Source organism: Centropristis striata, chromosome 22, assembly GCF_030273125.1.
Source record: "Centropristis striata isolate RG_2023a ecotype Rhode Island chromosome 22, C.striata_1.0, whole genome shotgun sequence".
Taxonomy (NCBI): Eukaryota; Metazoa; Chordata; class Actinopteri; order Perciformes; family Serranidae; genus Centropristis; species Centropristis striata.
The window spans coordinates 26,907,654-26,930,887 of NC_081538.1; the positions used below are offsets into that span (position 1 = coordinate 26,907,654).

At 37.3% G+C, this 23,234-nt stretch overlaps 1 protein-coding gene across 1 annotated transcript in view; it reads left to right on the forward strand.

Moving 5' to 3' along the window:
• The window catches only part of LOC131961113 (thyrotropin-releasing hormone-degrading ectoenzyme-like), a 267,325-nt gene that overhangs the window by 237,613 nt on the left and 6,478 nt on the right, over positions 1–23,234 (forward strand). The window contains exons 14-19 of the mRNA XM_059326384.1: positions 2,017–2,164; positions 2,329–2,432; positions 4,157–4,264; positions 13,722–13,889; positions 17,897–18,037; positions 19,035–19,116. Of these exons, the coding sequence (XP_059182367.1) occupies positions 2,017–2,164; positions 2,329–2,432; positions 4,157–4,264; positions 13,722–13,889; positions 17,897–18,037; positions 19,035–19,116 (751 nt within the window). The remainder of the gene's footprint in view (positions 1–2,016; positions 2,165–2,328; positions 2,433–4,156; positions 4,265–13,721; positions 13,890–17,896; positions 18,038–19,034; positions 19,117–23,234) is intronic.

Below are 23,234 nucleotides of genomic sequence, written 5' to 3' on the forward strand. Positions count from 1 at the left end.
CAGACACACGCAGAGAGACGGAGGGTTAAAGATCAAATGTGCATCAGGATCAGGCTTCAAATTGAATTCATGTAGCAGACGGCTCCTCTGTGTCCTGAGCTGCACTGATGGAAAAGTTTAGAGTGCAAGAAGAGTCATAGAAGAGCCAAAAGGGTCAAAACACGCTTCTTTATTCTGCTCATGTCGGCTTCTTTGCCTCTCTTTTGATAAAAACATGCACAAAAGGAGAAGAAAGGAAGTAATGCATCATAAATGAACTATTGTATCACTTTTTCTGAAGATATTAAACTAAATCATAGAGCATCCGGACACCTTGGTCCTGTTCAGACGTTAATGTGTCTCTTAATGCTTAAACAAAATGTATGTTACTTAGTCAATTTGGGCCTTTTTTTCGTCATTTTGTGTCTTTTTTGTCACTTTTTGGGGGTTTTTGGTTCGTTTGTGTCTTTTTATTCGTATTTTGTGTCTCTTTTATGCTCATTATATGTCATTTGTTGGTCTTTTATGACTTTTTGGGTCATTTTGTGTCTTTTTTTGTCACTTTTTGTATTTTTTTGGTCATTTTTTTCTTTTTTTTTGGTACGTTTCTGTCTATTTTGTATGTTTGTGTCTCTTTTTGCTCATTTTGTATATTATGTCTTTTTTAGGTCGTTATGTCTTTTGTTGCTCTTTTATGACCATTTTTGGTAATTGTTTTGTCTTTTTGCATGTTTGTGTCTTTTTTAGTAGTTTTGTGTCTCTTTCTTGGTCATTATATGTCATTTGTTGTTCTTTTATGATTTTTTTGGTCATTTTGTGTCTTTTTGTTGCTCTTTTATGTCTTTTTCTTTGTATCTCTTTTTGTATGTCTGTCTTTTTTAATTTTTTTTGTCTCTTTGGTCATTTTATATCTTTTGTTGCTCCTATATGACTTTTTTGGGAATTTTTAAAAATCTTTTTTGGGAATTTTGTGTATTTTTTGTCCTTTTTTGGAATTTTTAAAAATCTTTTTGGGGAATTTTGTGTATTTTTTGTCCTTTTTTGGAATTTTTAAAAATCTTTTTTTGGAATTTTGTGTATTTTTTGTCCTTTTTTGTCATTTTGTGTCTTTTTGTCCCTTTTTTATGGCTTTTTTGGTTAGTTCTTTGTCTTCTTTTGGTCATTTTATGTGTTAAGTTGGTCTTTTATGTATCTTTTGGGTTTTGTTTTTTGTCTTTTTTTGTATTTATGTGTCTTTCTTGTCATTTTTTGTCACTGTATGTCTTTTGTTGCTCTTTTATGACATTTTTGGTTAGATTAAAAAAAAAAAAAAAAAGTCCAACCGAACACTGAACAAATTGAACTTTGATGAAGTGAAAACACGGTACGCATTGTTCTGCTTCTATCCTGATGAGGGGTTATAATCTGTTTCCTTCTAAATGGGACCATTATTCACACATTATCATCAGATTGTCTGGAAAAAGCCTTGAAACTAGGGATTTAGACCAGAATGTTGCCACCAGAATTTTTCCTGAGGTAATAAATCAAGTAAGCAGTCGTCTCAGTTTGTGTTGAGATAGATAGGACCGGAGGGCTTTTGCAGCCAACAGAGGCGACCCCTGCTGGTTGATTAAAAGAATGCAGACTGAAGGCTTCACTGCTCAGACTGGGAGGTTGCTACCCAACATGTATTGAGATCTGATCCCTCAGATCACATTTGGAGGCGGTCTGGTCCTTTGCCACATTGAAAGACCTCCTACCCAACTGACATTGTGCATATTCAGAAGTACACACTTATTGGCCGACTTTGTCCACAACCTCTGAACGTTACATAAAGCCTGTAGTGTGTCAAACATCTTGGGTGTTTTTGCTTTTGCAGGAACATGAAGTCCAACTTGTTTTCTTATTTAAGTGTTTCCAGCAGTTTTTAACAAGCAGAAGTTGATTTTCTTGTTTTATGAACACTTTCAAATAAATCGTTTTTTAAATGTCCTTTCCCCCTCTTCTTTCTCTCTCTCTCTGTCTTTCTCTCTCGCTCTCTCTCTCTCTCTCCTTCAGGGCCGGGTACCTCCCCCAGGGCGTGCCGCTGCAGCTGATTGGCTACCTGCCGGAGGAGCCGTCCTTCCTGCCGTGGCACTCGGCCAGCCGAGCGCTCTACCAGCTGGACAAGCTGCTGGACCGCACAGACGAATACAGCCTGTTCAGTGTAAACACGCCATCAATCACTTCCTGTCTGCATCAGTCCGTCACTCCGTCAGTCAGCAGAATAAACTGTGTCTTCAGCGCTGACAGCCGGGGGCCTGTTAATGAACTCTTAATGCTGACTGTGTGTGTGTGTGTGTGTGTGTGTGTGTGTGTGTGTGTTTCCAGGACTATGTGCTGAAGCAGGTTGCGTCGCGGTACCATCAGATGGGTTGGCCAACGTACGGGCCGGCCAGCGAGGGCAACGTGCTGCAGGCGTCCTACCAGACAGAGTGAGCAGCACACCCACCCTGTTACACACTTAGTATTCATTGAGTGTGCTTGAAAGAGCACACTAGGGTGGATTCGGGTAATGTGGGATACTTGGTAATGTGGGAAATTTAAGGTTTGGCTGGTTTATTTCCTGCTTGAAGTGAATATAGACCCCGTTTACACGAGGACGCTTGCGGGTAAAAACGACAAAATATTTTATCGGAAATGCCTTTCGTTTAGACGGTGACGGCGTTTTGGGGTCTTAAAGATGCAAAAATCTGAAACCACCTTCCAAAGTGGAAAAGTTAAATACGCTCCTCCGTAGCGTGTCCGTCTACACTGACAAGACGCAAAACTCTGATCTGATCTGCTCACGTCACGTATGTGTTTACGTCACATACATGCTCCAGTACAGGGAAATAAACAAACGTGGGATTATTTCCATGCGTCGGACCTTCAAGCTGCTCTGGCAGCTCTAATAAACTTACAGGAGTCTTTCCACCAAATGTACAGGATATGTAGAGATAGTATTAGTGAACAGAGAAGGATCTGGAATTACCTCTATCACATTCTGGATGCAGCAATTGGTGGGAGGCGAGCCAGACGGCTGTGAACGAGACCTGGGAGATCTAGTGATGGTGGAGAACTTTGTGGAAGGAGTAGCTGATGAAAATGTGTGGCGTGAAAACTTCTGCATGCCCAAAGATGCTCTTATGGCTTTAAGTGATGCCGCCTGGCTGCATACAATCGAATTTCACACACTCCTCCTGAAAATGTTCGTCTAAACGAGGAATAAAAAGTGAAGACGCGACGCCACTTTTGCGTCTTCTGTTCAGACCGTCCTCGTGTAAACGTAGCCTTAGTCATCAAAACCTTTACTATTGGTCTACCATGGCTGTCATGTGACTGAAATTACATAAAATATTTTTAAATTTAGAAAATTATAACAAGTAGCAATTGCAAAAAGTGTCCCACATTACCCAAATTCACTATATATACTATTCACCGGGTTTAATCCTAGATTTTATTCTTCCATTTCTTCTGTGTTTTTTTCGGTCGACTACTCCTATCCCAGAGTTTTGGTTGCACACACACTAAAAAGGTATCAAATCGACAGACTCGGCCATGACAAGTGTGCTTTGACTTTTCCAAGGTTTTCGGCAAACGGTTTTCAAATTATTCTGCAAAAACAAGCCAAAAAATACCCCTAATTTTACCTTATGGAGAGGCTAAAGTGGATGACATCATAGCTAGAGTGCAGAGCGAAAGAAAAATAAACTAAAATAAACATTTGGAAACTGCGCTCGAGGCCGCAGATGCCACTCTACAGAAATAATTTAGAAACATAGGAAAATTTGTCTTCTCACTCACAGGAAAACAGTTCATGTTCATACATGTTCAATTATGTGCAGAAGTGCAACAGTGCTGGATAAACGGAAACAGAATATTATCTAATAAATCAACATCTTTAAATGATCTGATCCAAAAACTGCACAACAACTTTAAAGTATGATTTGCACTTATATGTGCACACTTTGTATATATGTACAGTAAACATTTTCCAACTTTTTATGAAAGTTATTGTAAGTTTTTTTGCACATCGAAGGATATGCTTACTAAACAAACTCTCAGGCGATAACATCACTGGTTACGAAACACATTACGAAAATCGGAATTTATAGAAACTTTGTGCCGACGCTACACCCGGCTGAGGTTTTCCTCCTTTGTGTCTATTTGTCTTCAGAGAGCTGCAGAGGGAGCTAATCATGTTAGCATGTAGCTTCGGGAACAAACAGTGCCACCGCCAGGCCGTCGCCTACATCTCTGACTGGATCTCCAGCAACAAGAACAGGTAACACACACACACACACACACACACACACACACACACACAAACACACACACTGTATATAGACAGTACACTGACTGGCTTTATTTACCTTTGGACCTGTTGGAGCTGCAATATAATGACAACAACAAGAAACATAACAGAAACAAAAGAGTTTAATTTAAGAGCTGATATCTACCGTTTTCCATGGTTTTATTAATTTTAACCAAAATCATTATCAAGAAAACCATGTTAAATGTCCAGATATCTTAAATTAAACTCTTATCAGCTATTTTTGTTGTTATCATTATATTTGTCCAAATAAATGTACCTTTAGTTGTACCAGGCATCAAAATTAACAAAAAAATAGAGAAAATAAGGGTGGTCTAATAAATTTTTCCATGACTGTATAATATTGACTTGAATGAAGTCAGAATAAAGTGCAGCTCGGTGTGAGTGGATGAGGGTTACATAATGTTGCTGCTCGGGATAAAAACACATTTCTATTTTAAAATGTGAGCTGTAGTAAACCCTGAGTGACACTGTGTTCTCATGCTGAGCATGTTCTGCTGTTAATTAACCTATAAAGGTAAAAGAGACAACAGACACCTCCCCTCCCCGTCCAACATCGATCCATTTGTTTTATTCTACCGCTCGTTCTCTCCTCTCCTCTTCTCTTCTCTCCTCTTTTGTCTCTCTGCCTTTAACTTTTTCTCTTTCATGTGCTGCTGGCTCATTCGCTCCCTCCGGGTCCTTAACGAGATCTGCAAAATTAGATTTCAAACGGCAAATTAAATAGAAACAGATGCTGGTGTTGTGTACGGGACAGCAGGGAGCTGGCGATAAGAGGGGCGCTTAAATTAAAAAACACTAAATTAAACACTGTTCCAGACTCGTTTTTATGAATGGGTTCTCGGAGACGGTGCGCGACACTAATGTCACTCTCGTGGTTTTTTTTACGTTACGAAACGGCAGATTTCAACACCTTTTTATTAACCGTTCCGCCAACTGTGTTTGTCAGTTTTCCAAAGTTAAGTTGTTTTTTGGCGGCGAGGGAGCGGTTCACATGGCGACCATATGGCAGCATATTTTTGGAAACGCTCCATTTTTTCACGTCCACATCCAAGTGTGGCCTTCCACAAAATTTGAGAAGCAATTTGGAAACGCTCCATTTTCAGTGTTAAATAAATCTACATTCATGAAGGGCTGATCTCTCCAGGGGTGATGTCTTTTTTAAAAATATTTCAGCTCTTTTCTCTGGTTCTAATCCCATCTGGGGAGCACATGTATGTGGATTTCCTCCCCGTGCTCGAGTATTAATTGCAGAGCTGCTTTTTTATCAGAACGCTGCAATAATTACAGTCAGCGGAGAAGCTGATCTGACCTTCCTAATACCTGACTCGGAGACGTGGAACACATGAATTTAACACTTATGTAATTCTCTGCACACACACACATGCACACTGTATACACACTGTTTACAGGTTTGAATGTATATAAAATAATACAAAAGAAGAATAAAATATCCATATCTGATTGGATCTTGCACCTGTAAAAACATGAATTCTTACTTGGGTGGTCATGTTGACAATTTTAAATCTCAGATGAATTGAAATCAGCTTTATTTGTTATAGAAATAATAGCAGCATCTGCAAAACAAAAAAAATTACAATCAAGCACATGAGTGTGGTACACTACATGAAAATATGGCAGTTATGTCACATTTGTAGTTTTAAAACAATGTTTGAATCCCAAGTGAAATCAAATTATGGCCTTGAACCTAGATGACTAGATCTACTAGATCTATTAGATGTACTAGTTGTACTAGATGTACTAGATATACTAGATCTACTAGGTGTATTAGATATACTAGTTGTTCTAGATGTACTGTACTGGATTTACTAGATGTACTAGATGTACTTCATGTACTAGATCTACTAGTTGTGCTAGATGTACTAGAACTACTAGATGTACCAGATGTACTAGATGTACTTCATGTACTAGAATTACTAGATATACCAGGTGTACTATATCTACTAGATGTACTCAATCTAGTAGATGTACTCAATCTACTAGATGTACTAGATGTACTTGATCGAATAGATGTACTAGATGTACCAGATCTACTAAATGTACTAGATGTACTAGGTCTACTAAAACTACTAGATGTACTAGATGTACTAGACGTACTAGATCTACTAGATGTACTTTATCTAATAGATATACTATATCAACTAGATGTACTATATCTACTAAGATTTGTATATCGATTACTCTTACTGAGTTTCTTTGAATTTTCAAGTAAACTTAGTTTTTCACCCATGCCTCAATGGTTAATGAGGAATTGAAAAACATGGACGAGTACTGTTTAAATTAGGGCTGTCAATCAATTAAAATATTTCAAGTTCTTAATACTCTTATTTTATTTTTCTCTGGTTCTAATCCCATCTGGGGAGCACATGTATGTGGATTTCCTCCCCATGCTACAGTATTAATTGCAGAGCTGCTTTTTTATCAGAACGCTGCAATAATTAAAGTCACCAGAGAAGCTCGTCCGACCTTCTTATACCTAACTGGGAGACGTGGAACACATGAATTTAACACTTATGTAATTCTCCACACATTAATTCAGCTCCTCTGCCGCGACGTGAGCCGAGCTGCAGTTACAGTCGCTGCAGAGAGAAGTGACAGTGACAGTAAAAAGCCTTTTGATTTGAGTCAAACCTGCGTCACACCTGCGTCTCCTGCATGAACAGGGTGTCAGGAACCACCTGCTGTACTGCTGTAATGTGACTCTGGCTGAAATCCCGGGACAATGAGTGTAATTACTGCAGAGCACAGCTAATATTTTAGCGCCCACATCCCTCTGGAATATTAATCGTGCCCCACTGGGGTTTTATTGTAAATGAAGCGTCTAAATGGATCAGAAAAAGAGCTGTTTTTTAAATGTATCTTAGTGCAGCTGCAGCCGTTGATGGATTAACCTGGTAGGGGGCCCCGGGCAACAATGAGCCGCTGGGCCCCCATTTAACCCCGCTGGTTCTTCTATTCTCTGAGCTTTGTGTTCAGTGTTTCAAGGCTTTTATACCACCTGCACCAGGTGTGTGCTGGGCTGATAAACTGGCAACAAATGGTGGAACATTTGTTTACTAAAGCATTGTAGTTAACCCTCTGGAGTCCATCTATTTATTGAAAATACACATGTTTTATTTACATGTTATTTATATATGATATGTAGATACGCTGAGAAAACCAGATAAAAGTTCAATCATAGGAGCTTCAAAAAACCCCACATAAAAACCCACTCAAAACACACAAAAACACCGAAAACACCTACATTTTCTTTACAAAAACCACCCAAAAAAATGACAAAAAAACACATAAAACACACTCAAAAACACAAAAAATGACTAAAAGCACATAAAGACTCAACAAAAAACACACACAAAACACACACAAAAACATACACACAAACACACACAAAATGAAAAAAAGCACACATAAAAACACAAAAAAACACACATAAGACACACACAAAAATGACAAAAAAAACCCACCTGAAAACACAAAAAACACAAATAAAAACACACAAAAAATGACAAAAAACACACAAAAAAACACACAAAAATGGACAAAAATCACACATTAACATTAGATATAATATTAAAACACGGACAGGGAACTCTCTGACACCCACATAGAGAAAATGTTTTGTGTTTTTTAGTTGCTTTTAGTGGTTTTTTAGAGGAGATAGCAGGTCAACAGTAGATAGTGGTGTTCATCATCTGAAAGGTGAAACCTGTGGATGAATTTGAGATGCAGCTCACTGCAGTGTATCATAAATCTGTAATAAATGTTGGTGGGATGCCTATTCAAATATTTAAAGTTTAGTGTGCAGAATGGCTTAGAAGCTTATGATCGAAGTATGTGAAGGCCAATTCTGTCTCATGAGTTGCTGCAGCAATGTTTAGGTTGCCATGGATGTTACACATATTTGGTGCAAAATTAAACATTTTTGACCTCTCAGGAGTTGATTGAAATAATCAAAAAGCCCTCTAAAATATCATGAGACCTTGAGGAACACCAGAGAATAATCCATGCTGTGATTTGGTTTCTAAAAACTTCTGCTTCCACAAAACTTCCACTTGAAGGAGCACATCCTGTGAATGCTCCAGGTCTCTAGTTTGTGGTTGTAAAGTTTCACGAGGCTGTGATTATCCTAGAGGTCACAGCAGCAAATTTTATATATTGAGGTCAAGTTTCAGTCACTAACATCATCACACATGAAGAAAATTGGGCTCATTGAACCCACAAGAGTCTCAGCTTTCCGGTCATACCCGATTTATGCAGCTTACAGACTGTTTAGGAAGCCCAGGATACACAAATATTCCAACATGGTCTCACAGAAATCCGTGAAATAGCCACGGATTTCGCTTAACTCAAAATCCGTGGAATAGCCACGGAATCGCTCAAATTTCTGTGAAACTGACACGGATTTCGCTACAATGCAAGTTAATGCCAGTCATATCCCGTGGCTATTCCAACATACAAAGTGATTATGTACATTCACTGAGTGAAGATTTAGAAAATAAAACATATATTTCTTGCTAGAAATGTGATCAAAATCCATTTTTATGCAGAAACTAAGTCAAAATATTGATTTTTCACTAAAAAGAGAGAACTGTCCGCCATGTTTTTTGTTCTGACCGCTGGGACCTTGAAAGTCACGTGACTTGGAACAAACCAATAGCCATGGGATATGACTGTCATTAACTAGCATTGTAGCGAAATCCGTGTCAGTTTCACGGATATTTGAGCGATTCCGTGGCTATTTCACGGATTTCTGTGAGACCGGGTTCAATATTCACATATAATCGATAAAAAAGGCCAATCCCTCTGAGGTAAGAGAATGTTTTATGAGTGGTTGAGAGCATTATCAACATAAGAAAAAAGACCATCTCCGTTTCACCGTCTACTAATTCTTTGTCCAACACAAAGAAACATTAGGTTTTAATATTTCCAGTCATACCCGCTATATGCAGTTCCATTTCCCAAAATTATAATTTTATATACATATATACATATATTGTGAGGAAATGCTCTTTCTGCAATTAAATGCTACTAACATCATCACACATGAAGAAAATTGGGCTCATTGAATCCATGAGAGTCTCAGCTTTCCAGTCAGACCCGATTTATGCAGCTCACTGACTGTTTACGGACCCCAGGATGAACAAAGATTTGAATGCAATAAGACAAAATGCATTAACTAAAATGCATTACAAAAACGATGTGGTTTTTGCCTCAAACTGCATGGGATTAGCGTAAAGTGGGCATGTCTGCAAATAGGAGACTTGAACCCATTTTCATTCAGTTATCTTGAGGTCAGAAGTCAAGGAAAGACTGTGAGCTTTCCAGTCAGACCCGATTTATGCAGCTCACGGACTGTTTCAGGACCCCAGGATGAACAAAGATTTGAATGCAATAAGACAAAAAAACACATTTTAATCCATTACAAAAACAATGTGGTTTTTTCCTCAAATTGCACAAGACTAACATAAAGTGGGCATGTCTGTAAAGAGGAGACTTGAACACATTTACATTTTTTTAGATATCTTGAAGTCAGAGGTCAAGAGACGTCTTGTAAAATAGCCATGTCAGTTTTTTTCCCTCACTTAGCCAAACATTGCAGCCTCATTTAGCAACCTTTCCTATGCAGCTTTCCAGTCAGACAGTTTATGCAACTCACAGACGGTTTAGAGACCCCAGGATGCAGAAATAATCACATAAAACAGGTGGAAATAACATATTTGTAATGCCATAAAATGCATGGTGTTGGCATAAAGCGGGCATGTACATAAAGGGGAACAACCCAAATAAAAATTGTCAGCTTTCCAGTCAGACCCGATTTATGCAGCTCACAGACTGTTTCAGGACCCCAGGATGAACAAAGATTCGAATGCAATAAGACAAAAAAAAAAAAAACATTTTAATGCATTACAAAAAAGATGTGGTTTTTGCCTCAAACTGCATGGGATTAGCATAAAGTGGGCTGCAATTAGGAGACCTTAACCCATTTTCATTCATTATATGTATTTTGTGTGTGTGTGTTTATGTGTTTTTTTGTATTTCAAAATGTTTATCCAGTAAGTCAAAACGTCTTTGTCAACTTTTTTCATACGTAAACCTTTTTGGTTGATATGAAATCTATTTCATCTATCTGGTTTTATGACCTAATAAACTTATTGGGGCTGAGATGGATCAGACAAAGGAAATAAAGGAAACATTTATTGTGACCTTATCGAATCTGGCACCCAACAAATACCCCATTACAAAAAAACTAAAATTAACACTAAAACTAATAAAAACAAAACTAAAACTCAGCATTTTCCAAAAAATAAAACTAATCAAAACTAGCAAACTCACTCCAAAAACTAAATACTGAATTCGAAAACAAAAATTGACAACGAAATTAAAACTAAAACTAATAAAAAATCCAAAACTATTATAACCTTGCAACAAACTAGCCCGAGACTCCATAGAGTTAACGTCTGATGTTTGTCTGTCTTGTAAAGTAAGTTGGGCATGCTGCTGTCAGGACCCCGAGGACAGCAGCTTGTGAGGTCGTGGAGATTAAAATCACAGACACTTCCCGTCACACGTGTGCTGACAAGACAATATGTGCTGCGGTCACAGTAACAGCAGGCGTCCTCAGTCAGGCTTTAACTACCTGACAGAGCTCGCACTGCTCTGTCGGGTACTTTAAATGTTTTATCACTGCGCCGAAGTGATTTTCTAAAATTCAGAGTGACATTTAGACTGCAGAGTCAGACAGACAGGCAGAGCAGATGGTGGAGGGACATGTTTACTGTCAGGTTGGGAGTCTGATGCAGAGGAAGAATTGAGTGGGAGGGAGAGATATTTCAGGAGAAAGATGGAGCTTTAGGATATAAAACATCCTCTACAGACTGTTAAAACACACACACACACACACTCAGTGGGTTAGTTAATGGGATCAGAGCCATCTGGAGGTTTCCACAGACTCTGTTCCTCCATTTTATAGTCTGCAGAGAAAAAAACGCTACATTATTACTGTTATTTTTATTAGAAATAGCAGCAGCGGCGGCTGCAGAAGGACAGGTGATAAAAGAGTAATAGTAGTAGCAGTACTAGTAGAGTCAGTGGTGTTTAATGTTTTACATGATAAACAAGCAGCTCAGACATCATGTCATCTGCTTAAACACACTCATATTCAGATAAACACACACACACACACACACACACACAATCAAGTGTTTGGCAGATGTCGTCTGAGAAGGACTTTAGCGCCACAGTCAGCAGTAATCTGGAAGCTGGCCTGAGTGTGAGTGTGTGTGTGTGTGTGTATGTGTGTGTGTGTGTGTGTGTGTGTGTGTGTGTAGGTGTGTGAGTGTGTGTTAGAGCTCGCTCTTAAGTGGAGCATCTCTAAAATGATTTCCCAGGTCGGTGAATGATGTAATTGTCCCTGCATCACTCATTTTGCACTCACTCGGAATACACACACACACACACACACACACACACACACACACACACCAATACCTAATACACACACACACACACATGCACACACACACACACTCGGTCAATAAACACACACACATGGTGTTTGGTACATCATTTCTGCTGCCAGCTGAGCTCACTGTATTGTGATGAAAGTTTTTAGTTTTGGTTTACTGACAATTTAGGTCAACTACACACTCACACACACACACACACACACACACACACACACAAACACACAATCACACTCACATTATAGTGTGAAGGAAATGTTCACCTTTTTGCTTTACTGATGATTCAGGCCAGTAACCAGCTGGGGCATGCAGGGTGTGTATGTGTATATATATATATATATATATATATATGTGTGTGTGAAACAGTAGTAACCCATAATAACTCTGGTTCTATGAGTGTGACTAAAACATCGTTTAGGCTCCCCCTCGTGCTGTAGATCTGCACTGACATGATTCTCTGTCTCTATAATGGCAAATTGCAACCAGACGGAGCATTACCGCCAACATTTGATCGTGATTGATATCTGCTGGCTTGTTTTTTCTCTTTACAAATGTCCTCAAAGTGAAGCTGTGCGTTAGTTCATGCAGCTGACAGCTCTCTGATTGAATCACTCCTTATCTTCACCTCCATCTCTCTCGTTCAGAGGCCTAATGGCTCAAAGTACAACGTGAAAATGGTTTCAAGTGTCTTGTTAAAGAGGTTTTCAGCTGCTGCTTGGTCAGTCCCTTTATGGAACCATCAGCTGGAATAAGTGTGTTTGTGACTGAATAAAAACAACAAATCAAAAATTGTACCACACCTTTCACAGCATGGTCTTTTCTATGGTGTTCTTCAAGGTCTTGGTGCCTTAATGTGCTATTCAGGGACTTTTTTTAACCATTTTTATTGATTTTAAATGCAAAAAAGGTACAATTTAGCAGCAAATCTTACCAAAAATTGCTGCAATAACTCATGAAATATAATTGTTTTGGAATGGCTTTCATATATTTTCATCAATATGTTGCACGCCCTTATACACTGTCACAATTTTAATTAACCTCTTAGCGTTCGGCCCATTTTATAGAGAATTTGGGGGTTGTGGTCAGTGAATTTCAGGGGGAGATAGCAGGTCAACAACATGAATGTGGTGAATATCTGCAGCTCAGCACTGTGTGTCAAGTTGTTATAGTTTGAAATCTCGAATAAAAATTACTTAATTGATCAATTAATTCAACTATTAAGGTGTATAGTGGTTCAGAACATTAATATTTGGCCTTCTGAAGTCCAATCCAGCTAACTATAAGTTGTTGCAGCAATTTTTTGGTCGATACCCATTTGTTTTTCACACATTTGATGCTGAATTACTTCATTTTTTTAATATCAAAAATGGATAAAAATGGACAAAAACGTCTCAAAAATATCATATTAAGACACCAGAGAGAAATCCATGCCGTGATTTGGTTTCACAAAGTTTAGACTTTCATTTCTGCGATTGGATAAAGAATTTTTATGAGAGATTTATGACAAATTAAACTCAAAGTAGTCTTCAGGTCGTGTTACGATAGTTTGATTTAAACATGGAGAGTAGAGGAGAGTTATACTGTCCATAGATAACACTGCTTCTATTAAACTCCAACACAAAGAAGTGCACACAGCAATTAGGGCTATTGAGACTTGGTGGATTCCCAGGTGGAGCCAGAGTGTCTCTCTCTCTGCATTTTATGAGTCCACAGAAGAAGTTTTAATGGAGCTCCCTAATGGAATCTGAATTTCTCAATTAGCATCCAGTGAGAGTCCTGCTAATCCTGCAGACGTGTGTTATCGGGGTTTCTGGCTTTATTACCTTCCCCCGGTCGCTCTCACTCTCTCATCCTGAGACAAACACTCACATGTTGCTGCAGACTGGAGGTGTGTTGCACTGACGGCTGGTTTTGTGTTTCTGCAGGATTCCTCTCAACATCAGAGACATCGTGTACTGCACCGGGGTCAGTCTGATGGACGAGGACGTGTGGGAGTTCATCTGGATGAAGTTTCACTCGACCAACGCCGTCTCAGAGAAGAAGATCCTGCTGGAGGCTCTGACCTGCTCCGACAACACCTTCCTCCTCAACAGGTACCAGCGATTTCACTGCAACATATAAAATCTCTATAAATCTATAAGACCTGCAGCTCTGTGGAATCAGCACAATCATGGCTAGAAGTGGGAACAACTCAAACATGTCTTTGTGCAGAATAACACAGTTAGAATGACAGAAATCAGAAAAAAAAAGAAAAACACAAGTTGAATCACTTTTCCAAATGCCCACAAGTGTGCCCACGAATGTTGTTACAAACACACAAAGAAGACACAAAATGACCAAAAAAATGACCAAAAATGACACAAAATGACCAAAATAGGCACAGAAAAGAAACAAAATGACCAAAATAATGCATAAAAAGACACAAAAAGATACAAAATGACCAAAGAAATACATAAAAGGAAATAAAATGACCAAAAAAATACCAAAAATGACACAAAATGACCAAAAAAGACACAAAAAAGACACAAAAAAGACGCAAAATGACAATAAATACATTAAAATACACAAAAAAGATACAAAATGACCAAAAAACTACATAAAAAGACATAAAATGACCAAAAAATGTAACAATGCAACAATGCAAAATTCTCTATAAATCTATTAGTCCTGCAGCTCTATGGAATCAGCACAACCATGGTTAGAAGTGAGAACAACTCAAACGTGTCTTTGTGCAGAATAACACAGTTAGAATGACAGAAATCAGAAAAAAAGATGAATATTTCTGAGATTTTTTTAAATTTAGAATTGGAATAAAACATAGTTTATACATAAACACTTTTCCAAATGCCCACAAGTGCCACAAAAGGTTGCTCCACATATTGTACATATTGAAGAAATACATAAAATAACCAATAAAAGATACAAAATTACCAAATAACAACGCAAATTGACCAAAAATAAAGACCTAACATCACCACAAAAGACACAAAATGACCAAAAATATATGTAAAATGCCAAAAGTACCCACACAATTACCAAAAAAGACACAATATTACAAAATAATGACATAAAATGAGAAAAAAAACCTCACAATTACCAAAAATCACAGAAAAAGACCAAAAAAATATATATAAACAGATTGCATATTCTCATCATTGTCATGTTTGCAGCCTCTCCTGTCCTCTCCTCTCTGCTCTGTGTAAACAGCCTGTAGAATAGACAAACAGACACGTAGAATAAAGAGATTCTGACACAAATTTCAACATTTTGAGCTTTGGGTTGGTCACATTTTATAATGGAAACATTCATAACCTGTGATCTGTTCAAGGACCGTTGGAAAGTTCAAATTTCTACGATAATGCCTGTTTTTGTTTGTTTTTTCTACGATAAACATAGTATTTTTGGCAATCTTTTAAAGAAAACATTGCAATTTACACCAAACGATGTCTGCAGGTGGAGACGGCTTGCTTTCAAAGCTCCATTAATCAATATTATTGATCTGAAATTGAGTCAGAAGTGGCTGTTTAAAATCTTCTCCTCAGGGTTCATTTATGCCACAAGCAAAACAAATGATCAATATTCATATCGACTCTCATTTCCCTACATATGAATGTAAACACGCTGCTGCAGCATCAAACAGTGACCCTGTGACCTTCCCTCCTCTCTCTGACTGTCTGTGTAAAGTGGTTTTATGGCAGCTTGTTGGCTGGAAGCTGCTGCTGGCTGAGATTAAAGAGAGCCGTGAGACTGAAGCGCAACAGTAAAGGATCCGGCTGTAAAACCCAAACAATAAGTAGGAGCAGCCGCTTTAATATTACATGGAAGTGAGTTAGGTTTAACTTAGTTAACTCTTTGGAGTTTGGGGCCATTCTGTTGTTTTTGACTCCTTTTCATTCTGCCTGTATAAACGACTTATAAAGTGTTCACCATGCCGTGTTGGTATCTTTGTTTTCAGCACAACCTCACCTACATGACCTGATTATTATTTTTTCATTTTGACTTACTGGATCAACATGTTGAACATAAAAACACACACAAAAAAATGACAAAAAAGCACACAAAAAACATAAACAATAAAATTACAAAAAACAGAAAAACACAAAATATACACAAAAACACACATAAAAAAAGTTTTTTTTTGTATTTGACAGTAAAGCGATTTTGACCCAAATGAATAAAAATAAAAACTGAAGGTGACTTTGATCGATTTCTAACTTGCTGAATGTTTCGAATCGTGTACGTTAATTTGGCCGTCCTGTTACTGTGTGTGTGTGTGTGTGTGTGTGTGTGTGTGTGTGTGTGTGTGTTTACAGCAGAGTATTTTATCGGGAGTTAACTGCTGCTATCTCTCGTTGAGAAAAATGGCGAGGATGGATCACACACACCCAGAACTGTACAGTGAGACGTGTGTGTGTGTGTGTGTGTGTGTGTGTGTGTGTGTGTGTGTGTGTGTGTGATAGCTGCTATCTGAACATGCAGTACTACCTCTCTGATTGCAGAACAGTTTACTGTGGCTGGAAAATCAATACCTGCCTGACACACACACACACACACACACACACACACACTCTGAGGCACAAACAAAAAATAACCACACCACAGAAACACACTGATTGGTCACACGGGAAATGGTTTCAGCACAGGGGGATTGTGGGAGAAGAGAGAGGGAGAAAATTGATTTGGTGGTTTAATGAAAAGACAGCAGCTACAAACAACACACACACACACACACACAGCGATGTGGAGGAAGCAGCAAGTTAAAGAAGATGAAGGTGAACTCTGAACACAATGCTGGATGAGTGAACATCACTTTTATTGTGAAACTCTCAGTTGTGTCTCACGTCTTTAAATCCCTTCAAACTGACAGACAGACTGCAGTAATCAGATTACTTTCACTGATGTGTCTCTCTTTCATGGATTCCTGCTTACATCCTCCAGAAATTTACTCTTTTATTTTGCGAGATTTTCTTATGTTTATTCCAAATATTAACCATAAAATGGACATTGAAATCTATAAACCAATGTAGTTGGACATTATAGATTTATTTTTACATTTTATTATTATAATTCTTATTCTTATTCTTATCCTCTCAAAAGTCCGCTCACTCTGCGTGTCTCCATTACAAAAAGGCCAGAGAGAAATTTACAGACTCTGGAGGTGATGTATGGTTTTCAACCGTCGTATACTCTTTTAGCTTCAGTGTCGACCGTGATCACATACGCGACGGATTAAACACGGGAGACTCAACTGTGGCCGACGTTGCTAACTGTGCACAACGGCAGCAGCTGATCATAAACAAAGCAGCATGGCTAATTATATAATAAACATAGTGATGGTGAATTAACCGACATCACTAACTGTGCACAGAGTGTCCGGTGCTTGTTGTAAACAAACAGAGATCGTGAACACCTCCTGCAGCAGCAGCAGCACATACACACTGTACTGCTACAGAGCTAACTGTTAGCATATTAGCAATTTGCAGACTGGACGCTAGGGTTAGGGTTCCCCTCCGGCTCTGCAGCTGGGAGAGACTGCTGCAGGAGGACAGTGCCACTTCAACTCGTTCGCCCCTGCAACTCATTAAGAAGAGTAAGAACGAGTCTCCAAAAGTCTCCCATAACACCAGAAAAAGTTGCTTGATTTATGTCCAGCTGCTTTCTTGAAAAATAGTCGTAAGGGGGTCTGAAAAGTTGCTAATTATAGCAACAAAGTCGCTAAGTTGGCAACACTTCTCCGGCTTTTACAAATGGCGTGTTGTTGTGGCGTAGAGTACTACGTCACATCCTGCTTAGCGTTCTATCCAATCAGTAACCAGGCTTTTTTCAGAGGAGAAAAAAGACCCTGCTCTTAGACAGGGACGGAAAAAGTCCAGACAAAAGTCCGCTCCAGATGGCCCGTATTCAAATTAGGGGTGGTTCGGCGAGTGAGACCCCTCATTCCGGGTATTGGGCGGTAGTGGAAATAATCCGATTAAAGACAAAAATATTTCCCAGGTATTGATTTGTTCCCAGGTCCAGAAAAACCTCCTTTAATCTTGATTGATGATGATTACTGTTACCATGGTTTCTGAGCCGGTCCTTGTCCCCATCGTGTCCCCAGGCTGCTGAACCTGTCCCTGACCTCTGACCTCGTCCCGGAGCAGGATGTGATTGATGTCATCATCCACGTGGGCAGAAACCCGCAGGGCCGAAACCTCGCCTGGAAGTACTTCAGAGAAAAGTGGGACATCCTGAACGCTCGGTGAGTCAGAAGCTCTCTTCATGTTCTTCTCTTACCTGGAAAGAACCTTTAGAGGGAAAATATCAAAGTGTGTCAGAGTACAGATATAGATATGAACACATATTTTGTGTGTTATTTTCAAGAAAATTATATTACAGGGTTTTTCTTGTTTTTTTTTCTACATTAAGTGCAAATGCCATAAAAATACTTTTATTAGAAATATTAACCATAAAATATAATTTTTAATTATTTTCTGTAAATAATATAATGGGACACTACAGATTTTATTTTACAGTATTATTCAATTGCTTAATGGTTTGGAATGTTGAATTACATTGAATTATATTCATAAGAAATACATAAAATACATTTTGCTTAATGTAAAATTTTGGCAAATTTCTGTTGTTTTTTTACAATAAAACTTAAAACTGAATGTAAAAATATTTAGAAAGAAATCATAAAAAATGGTAAAAAGTCTGGCGGCAAAAGTTTTCAGAGACATACTGTCATACATATATATATATATATATATATATATTCATTGTATGATTTATTTAGGTATTTTATGTATTTGTTTATTTATTTCTACATTTATTTATTTTGTTATTAATTAAAGTATTTCCTTATTTTTTAAAGAGGTAAAATGAAGAGAACATCTAGTTCTATATTATTACACTAAATATATATGACCTTATCTCCGATTTTACTTGTTCTATCATCATTAAACACAAAGTGGCCTCGTGGAGTTTGAAGCAGAACTTTAGAGGAATCTCGCTGCTGAAGGTTTTATGAAGAAGTCATGTGATCTGTGACTCCAGAGGGTTCAAACTATAAACTTTTAAAACCAGAAGGTGTAAAAATGTGTCAGAAACCAGGAAGAATGTGGGATAATTGTGACCCTGGGGGAAAACTGGATACCGTAATAAACAACAGGAAACTCTGGAGCGTCGACAAGTATGTTTGTACTGCAAAACATGTGTCACACTAACTGTCTCTCTCTCTCTCTCTCTGTCTTCAGTTACGGTGAAGCTTTGTTCATGAACTCGAAGCTCATCGGAGGCGTCACAGAGTTCCTGAACACGGACAGAGAACTCAACGAGGTAAACACACAAACACACAATATTCAGGCTGAATTACAGCGACAATGGGCCAGATTTTCACTCTGAACAAGCTTCACAGATATAGAAATATAGTAAATTAGGCTTTCAGAAAGTATTTCCAGTGTATCAATTACACCTAATATCTCATAATTCTAAAAACAATAACCAGATTTAATTGTTTCCAAACGTTTTCAATGCACAATGTGTCATTTTCTGCTTTTTCTTACTTTGGTTACGTGAAGTCCTGTAGCATCATGGGAGTTGTTGTTTTTGTTGAAAAGTTGATCATAAAAATGCTGCTTAAAACTGCATAAAAAGTGAATTTATGACCATTTCTGGCAGCACAAACCTGCTGATTAAAGCCCTAACAAATAGCCAACTCATTATTAATTACTACTACTCCTAATAAGATTACTAAACTATCAATTTGGAACTTTGATTAATAATTATAATCAAATTGGTGTTTGAGGGTTAGGGTTAGTGCTTTTCATAGAAGAGGTTGGCATCACCCGTAAGGGTGATGCCATAGATTTGATGCCATAGATACATACAACATTAAATGGACATTATTTAAGTATTTCTTTATTTTATTTATTATTTTATTGGGTTCACATCTAACATCTAAGAGGTAAAATGAGGAGAACATCTAGTTTTATGTTTTTATTCGTATTATCTTTGGCCTATCTATAAAAACCTTTAAAATACAACAACTAATCGGTTATTTTTAAGAAAATGACTGTAATATTTTACAGGGTTTCCAGTGTATCAATTACACCTAATATCTCATAATGATAAAACAATAACCACATTTGATTGTTTGCAAATGTTTTCAATGCACAATGTGTCATTTTCTGCTGTTACTTTGGTTACGTGAAGTCCTGTAGCATCATGGGAGTTGTTGTTTTCACCGACATTTGCGTCATTTCAGTCAGTTTCTCCTGTGAGGATTCCTTCAGTGTTCATCGTTCAGGAGCAGAATTCTCCTCAGAGGCCTCCTCCTCTCTAAAACAAACACACCTGCTGACTAAAACCATAAAAACACTGAAAAAAGCAGTTTCAAGTTAAAAATCGCTGTTTCTCCAATGGAGTTTGGTGGACTCTGTAGGCTGTTTGCTGTTGGCTCAGCTTGTTTCTCTAATACCATGACCTCTGACGTCAGGCTATCTGAACGAAAATAGGCTCTCTGTGTTCCCACAAGTCTCTCCATAGTCTATATATATAGTCTCTACACAAGTCTATACATAGTTTATGCTGATAACATGCAGTTTAACCTATTTAGGCCTAAAACATCTGTAAAAAAAATGCCTGTAAAACCTCTGGGCGATTTTAAAATAAGCCCCTAAAACCTGAAGTTTTTCTGTAAATTCAACAGAAGTGTCAACGCTTCTACTAAATAATAGATTTTTCAGCCTCTGTAGCAGATAGAAATGAAATCCAAAAAGTATTTGAGAGCTTATAGCTGTTATATCTGAGCTCTGTATCTGATTTATGAGAAAAAAGTGGGAAAAAAAGCATTTTTTTTCTCACAGATTCACTTTAAATCTCATAAATCAGTGCATTTTTTTCTCATAGATTTGCCACTTTAATCTCGTAAACTTTTTTTCTCAAAATATTAGGCTACCCCCCTCCTCTGGGTCCATATGCTGTTGTTTTTTACACCTTCTGGCAGAATGTGATATCCTCCAATATCCTCTAGGGTTGAAATTTGGAATTTGCAAGTGTTTCAATGAGTGCCCTATTAAGGGTTAACAATAAAAGGGTTACACGTTAAAAATGAATGTTTCTCCAATGGAGTTTGGTGGACTCGGTGGGCTGTTTGCTGTTGGCTCAGCTTGTTTCTCTAATTACTTCAGATCCAGATGTCTGATGACAAAAATCCGTCAGCTGGTGAACAAAACACCAAGACCTGAGAAGTTGATGATAAAAATATTGCCTAAAACTGCAAAAAAAGTTAATTTATGACAATTTCTGGCAGCACAAAGGGGACCTGACGCTGCTGACAGGCGACAGAAGGGAGACTAATGGAGCATCACCTTGATTAGAATTACAGATTTCTTTGGGTTTGAAAACAGTTTGAAACTTTTTGGATAATGAGTACACAACCCAACAAATATATGACATAAATCAAGTCATTTTTGGACATTTTTAGTGTGGAAAAGCTTTCTCCGGATCATCTTTGAGACGTTTTTAGAGCTGTGGTAAACGCAGCTGACTGGCCCTGGTTTGTAGCAGACTCACACCTGTCTGTATCAGGCCTCACAGCTGATAGTTCACTTCAGAGCAGATCCAGCTGTGAGGGGGAAGGAAGCTCCTGCAGAGCTCAGAGGCTCGATGCTGTCGAGGCTACAAAAACATTTTGGCTGCATTGAAAAGCACAGCGGCCTCCGTCTTCATCCTTAAATGGAAGAAGTTTAGAACAACTTCTCTGGCTCACCACCCAGAAAATAAAGCCTTTATAGGAGAAGCCAACAGGAACCTGATGCTCCGTCTGTAATGAGACGTGTGTGTGAGTGTGTGTGTGTGTGTGTGTGTGTGTGTGTGTATGGGGAACAGCAGGTTTTCTGCACAAGTTCACCGAGGCTTTTAGAGCAGGAGAATTACTGCAGAAAATACCTTAAATATTTGCAGAGATTTTAAACTCAGTTGTTGATTATTCAAAGAGAATATCGCAGATATCATATGCATATACTTATTTATTTATATTTTATGATATCATTTTATCATTGTTTTCATTATTTTCATGATAATCATTTTATTTTTATTATTTTCAATATTATTTTTGATTTTTCTTATTTTATTTTTATTCTTTATTATTATTATTATTATTATTATTATTATTATTGTTATTATTATTATTATATTCACTATTGTAATTAATATTTTTCTTATTTTCGCTCTTTTTTATTATTATTATTATTATTATTATTATTATTATTAATTGCTTTTAATTATATTTCATTGTATTAGTTTATTATTATTTTCATTACTATTATTATTATTATTGCATTATAATCTGTATTCTTTCATTATTATCTTCATTCTTGTTTTTATTTGTACTATTTTATTTTTATTATTTTATTACTATGTTTTTTTACTCTAACTATTATTATTATTATTATTATTATTATTATTATTATTTTCCAATATTATTTTATTATTAGTATTAGATTATAATTTCCATTATTGTTATGCGTTTCCATTATCATTCTTTTATTAATAATTGTATTATTTTATTAATATTTTTATCATTATTATTATTGTTATTTTATTTTCACCATTTAATTATTATTATTTTATTATATTTAATTTTTTTATCATAACAGTTTCAATGGCACTACCAGGATACTTGATGGAGGCAGAAATGACAGAAAAATCTTTTTGAATGTCACTTTTTAATATTCCCATTTTGTGCAAACATAAAGGCTTGTGGGAGCGCATCTGAATAAAAATCAGCCTCTTCATTTCATTTTTCATGATGAAACCCATTTTGTTTGAGGTCTCTTTCACACCAGTTGGTATGGTAACGGCTGCTCGCCTCAGCGTGGGCTCTCTGTCTGCGAAGGCTCCAACACAATCACCACAAATTAAAATGGGACCTCTCAACAGAAACAGGGCCTCGGATGAAAAGAATCATGTGTCTTTTTTATTTCGTTTCATGAAAATGCTGTTTTTTAAAGAGAGGGAGAAAAAGAAAAATCCGCCCACAAAGTTAATTTGAAAAATGTGTGTTTAACCCTCTGGAGTCCAAGAAAGCGGTGGAGCACGACTTCTTCTTCTCTCAGCTTTTCTCTAAAGTTTTTCTCTAAAGTTTTGGCTTTTCCACAAGTTTCCGTGTCCAATTTAGTGCGTCAACTCTTTTTCAGCAATGGTTAAAATCACCACGACCAAGTGTAGTAACAGGATTTTACTTTTTTGGCAGATTTTGCAGTGTGCGTTTCAACATTTTTAATGCAATCTTTTGTGTTTTTCAGTTTTTTTGTGTGTGATTTTGGGCTATCTTTTGTGTTTTTTTTGTAATTTTATCCGTGTTTTTTGTCATTTTTGTGGTTTATTATTATTTTCATTACTATTATTATTATTATTGCATTATAATCTGTATTCTTTCATTATTATCTTCA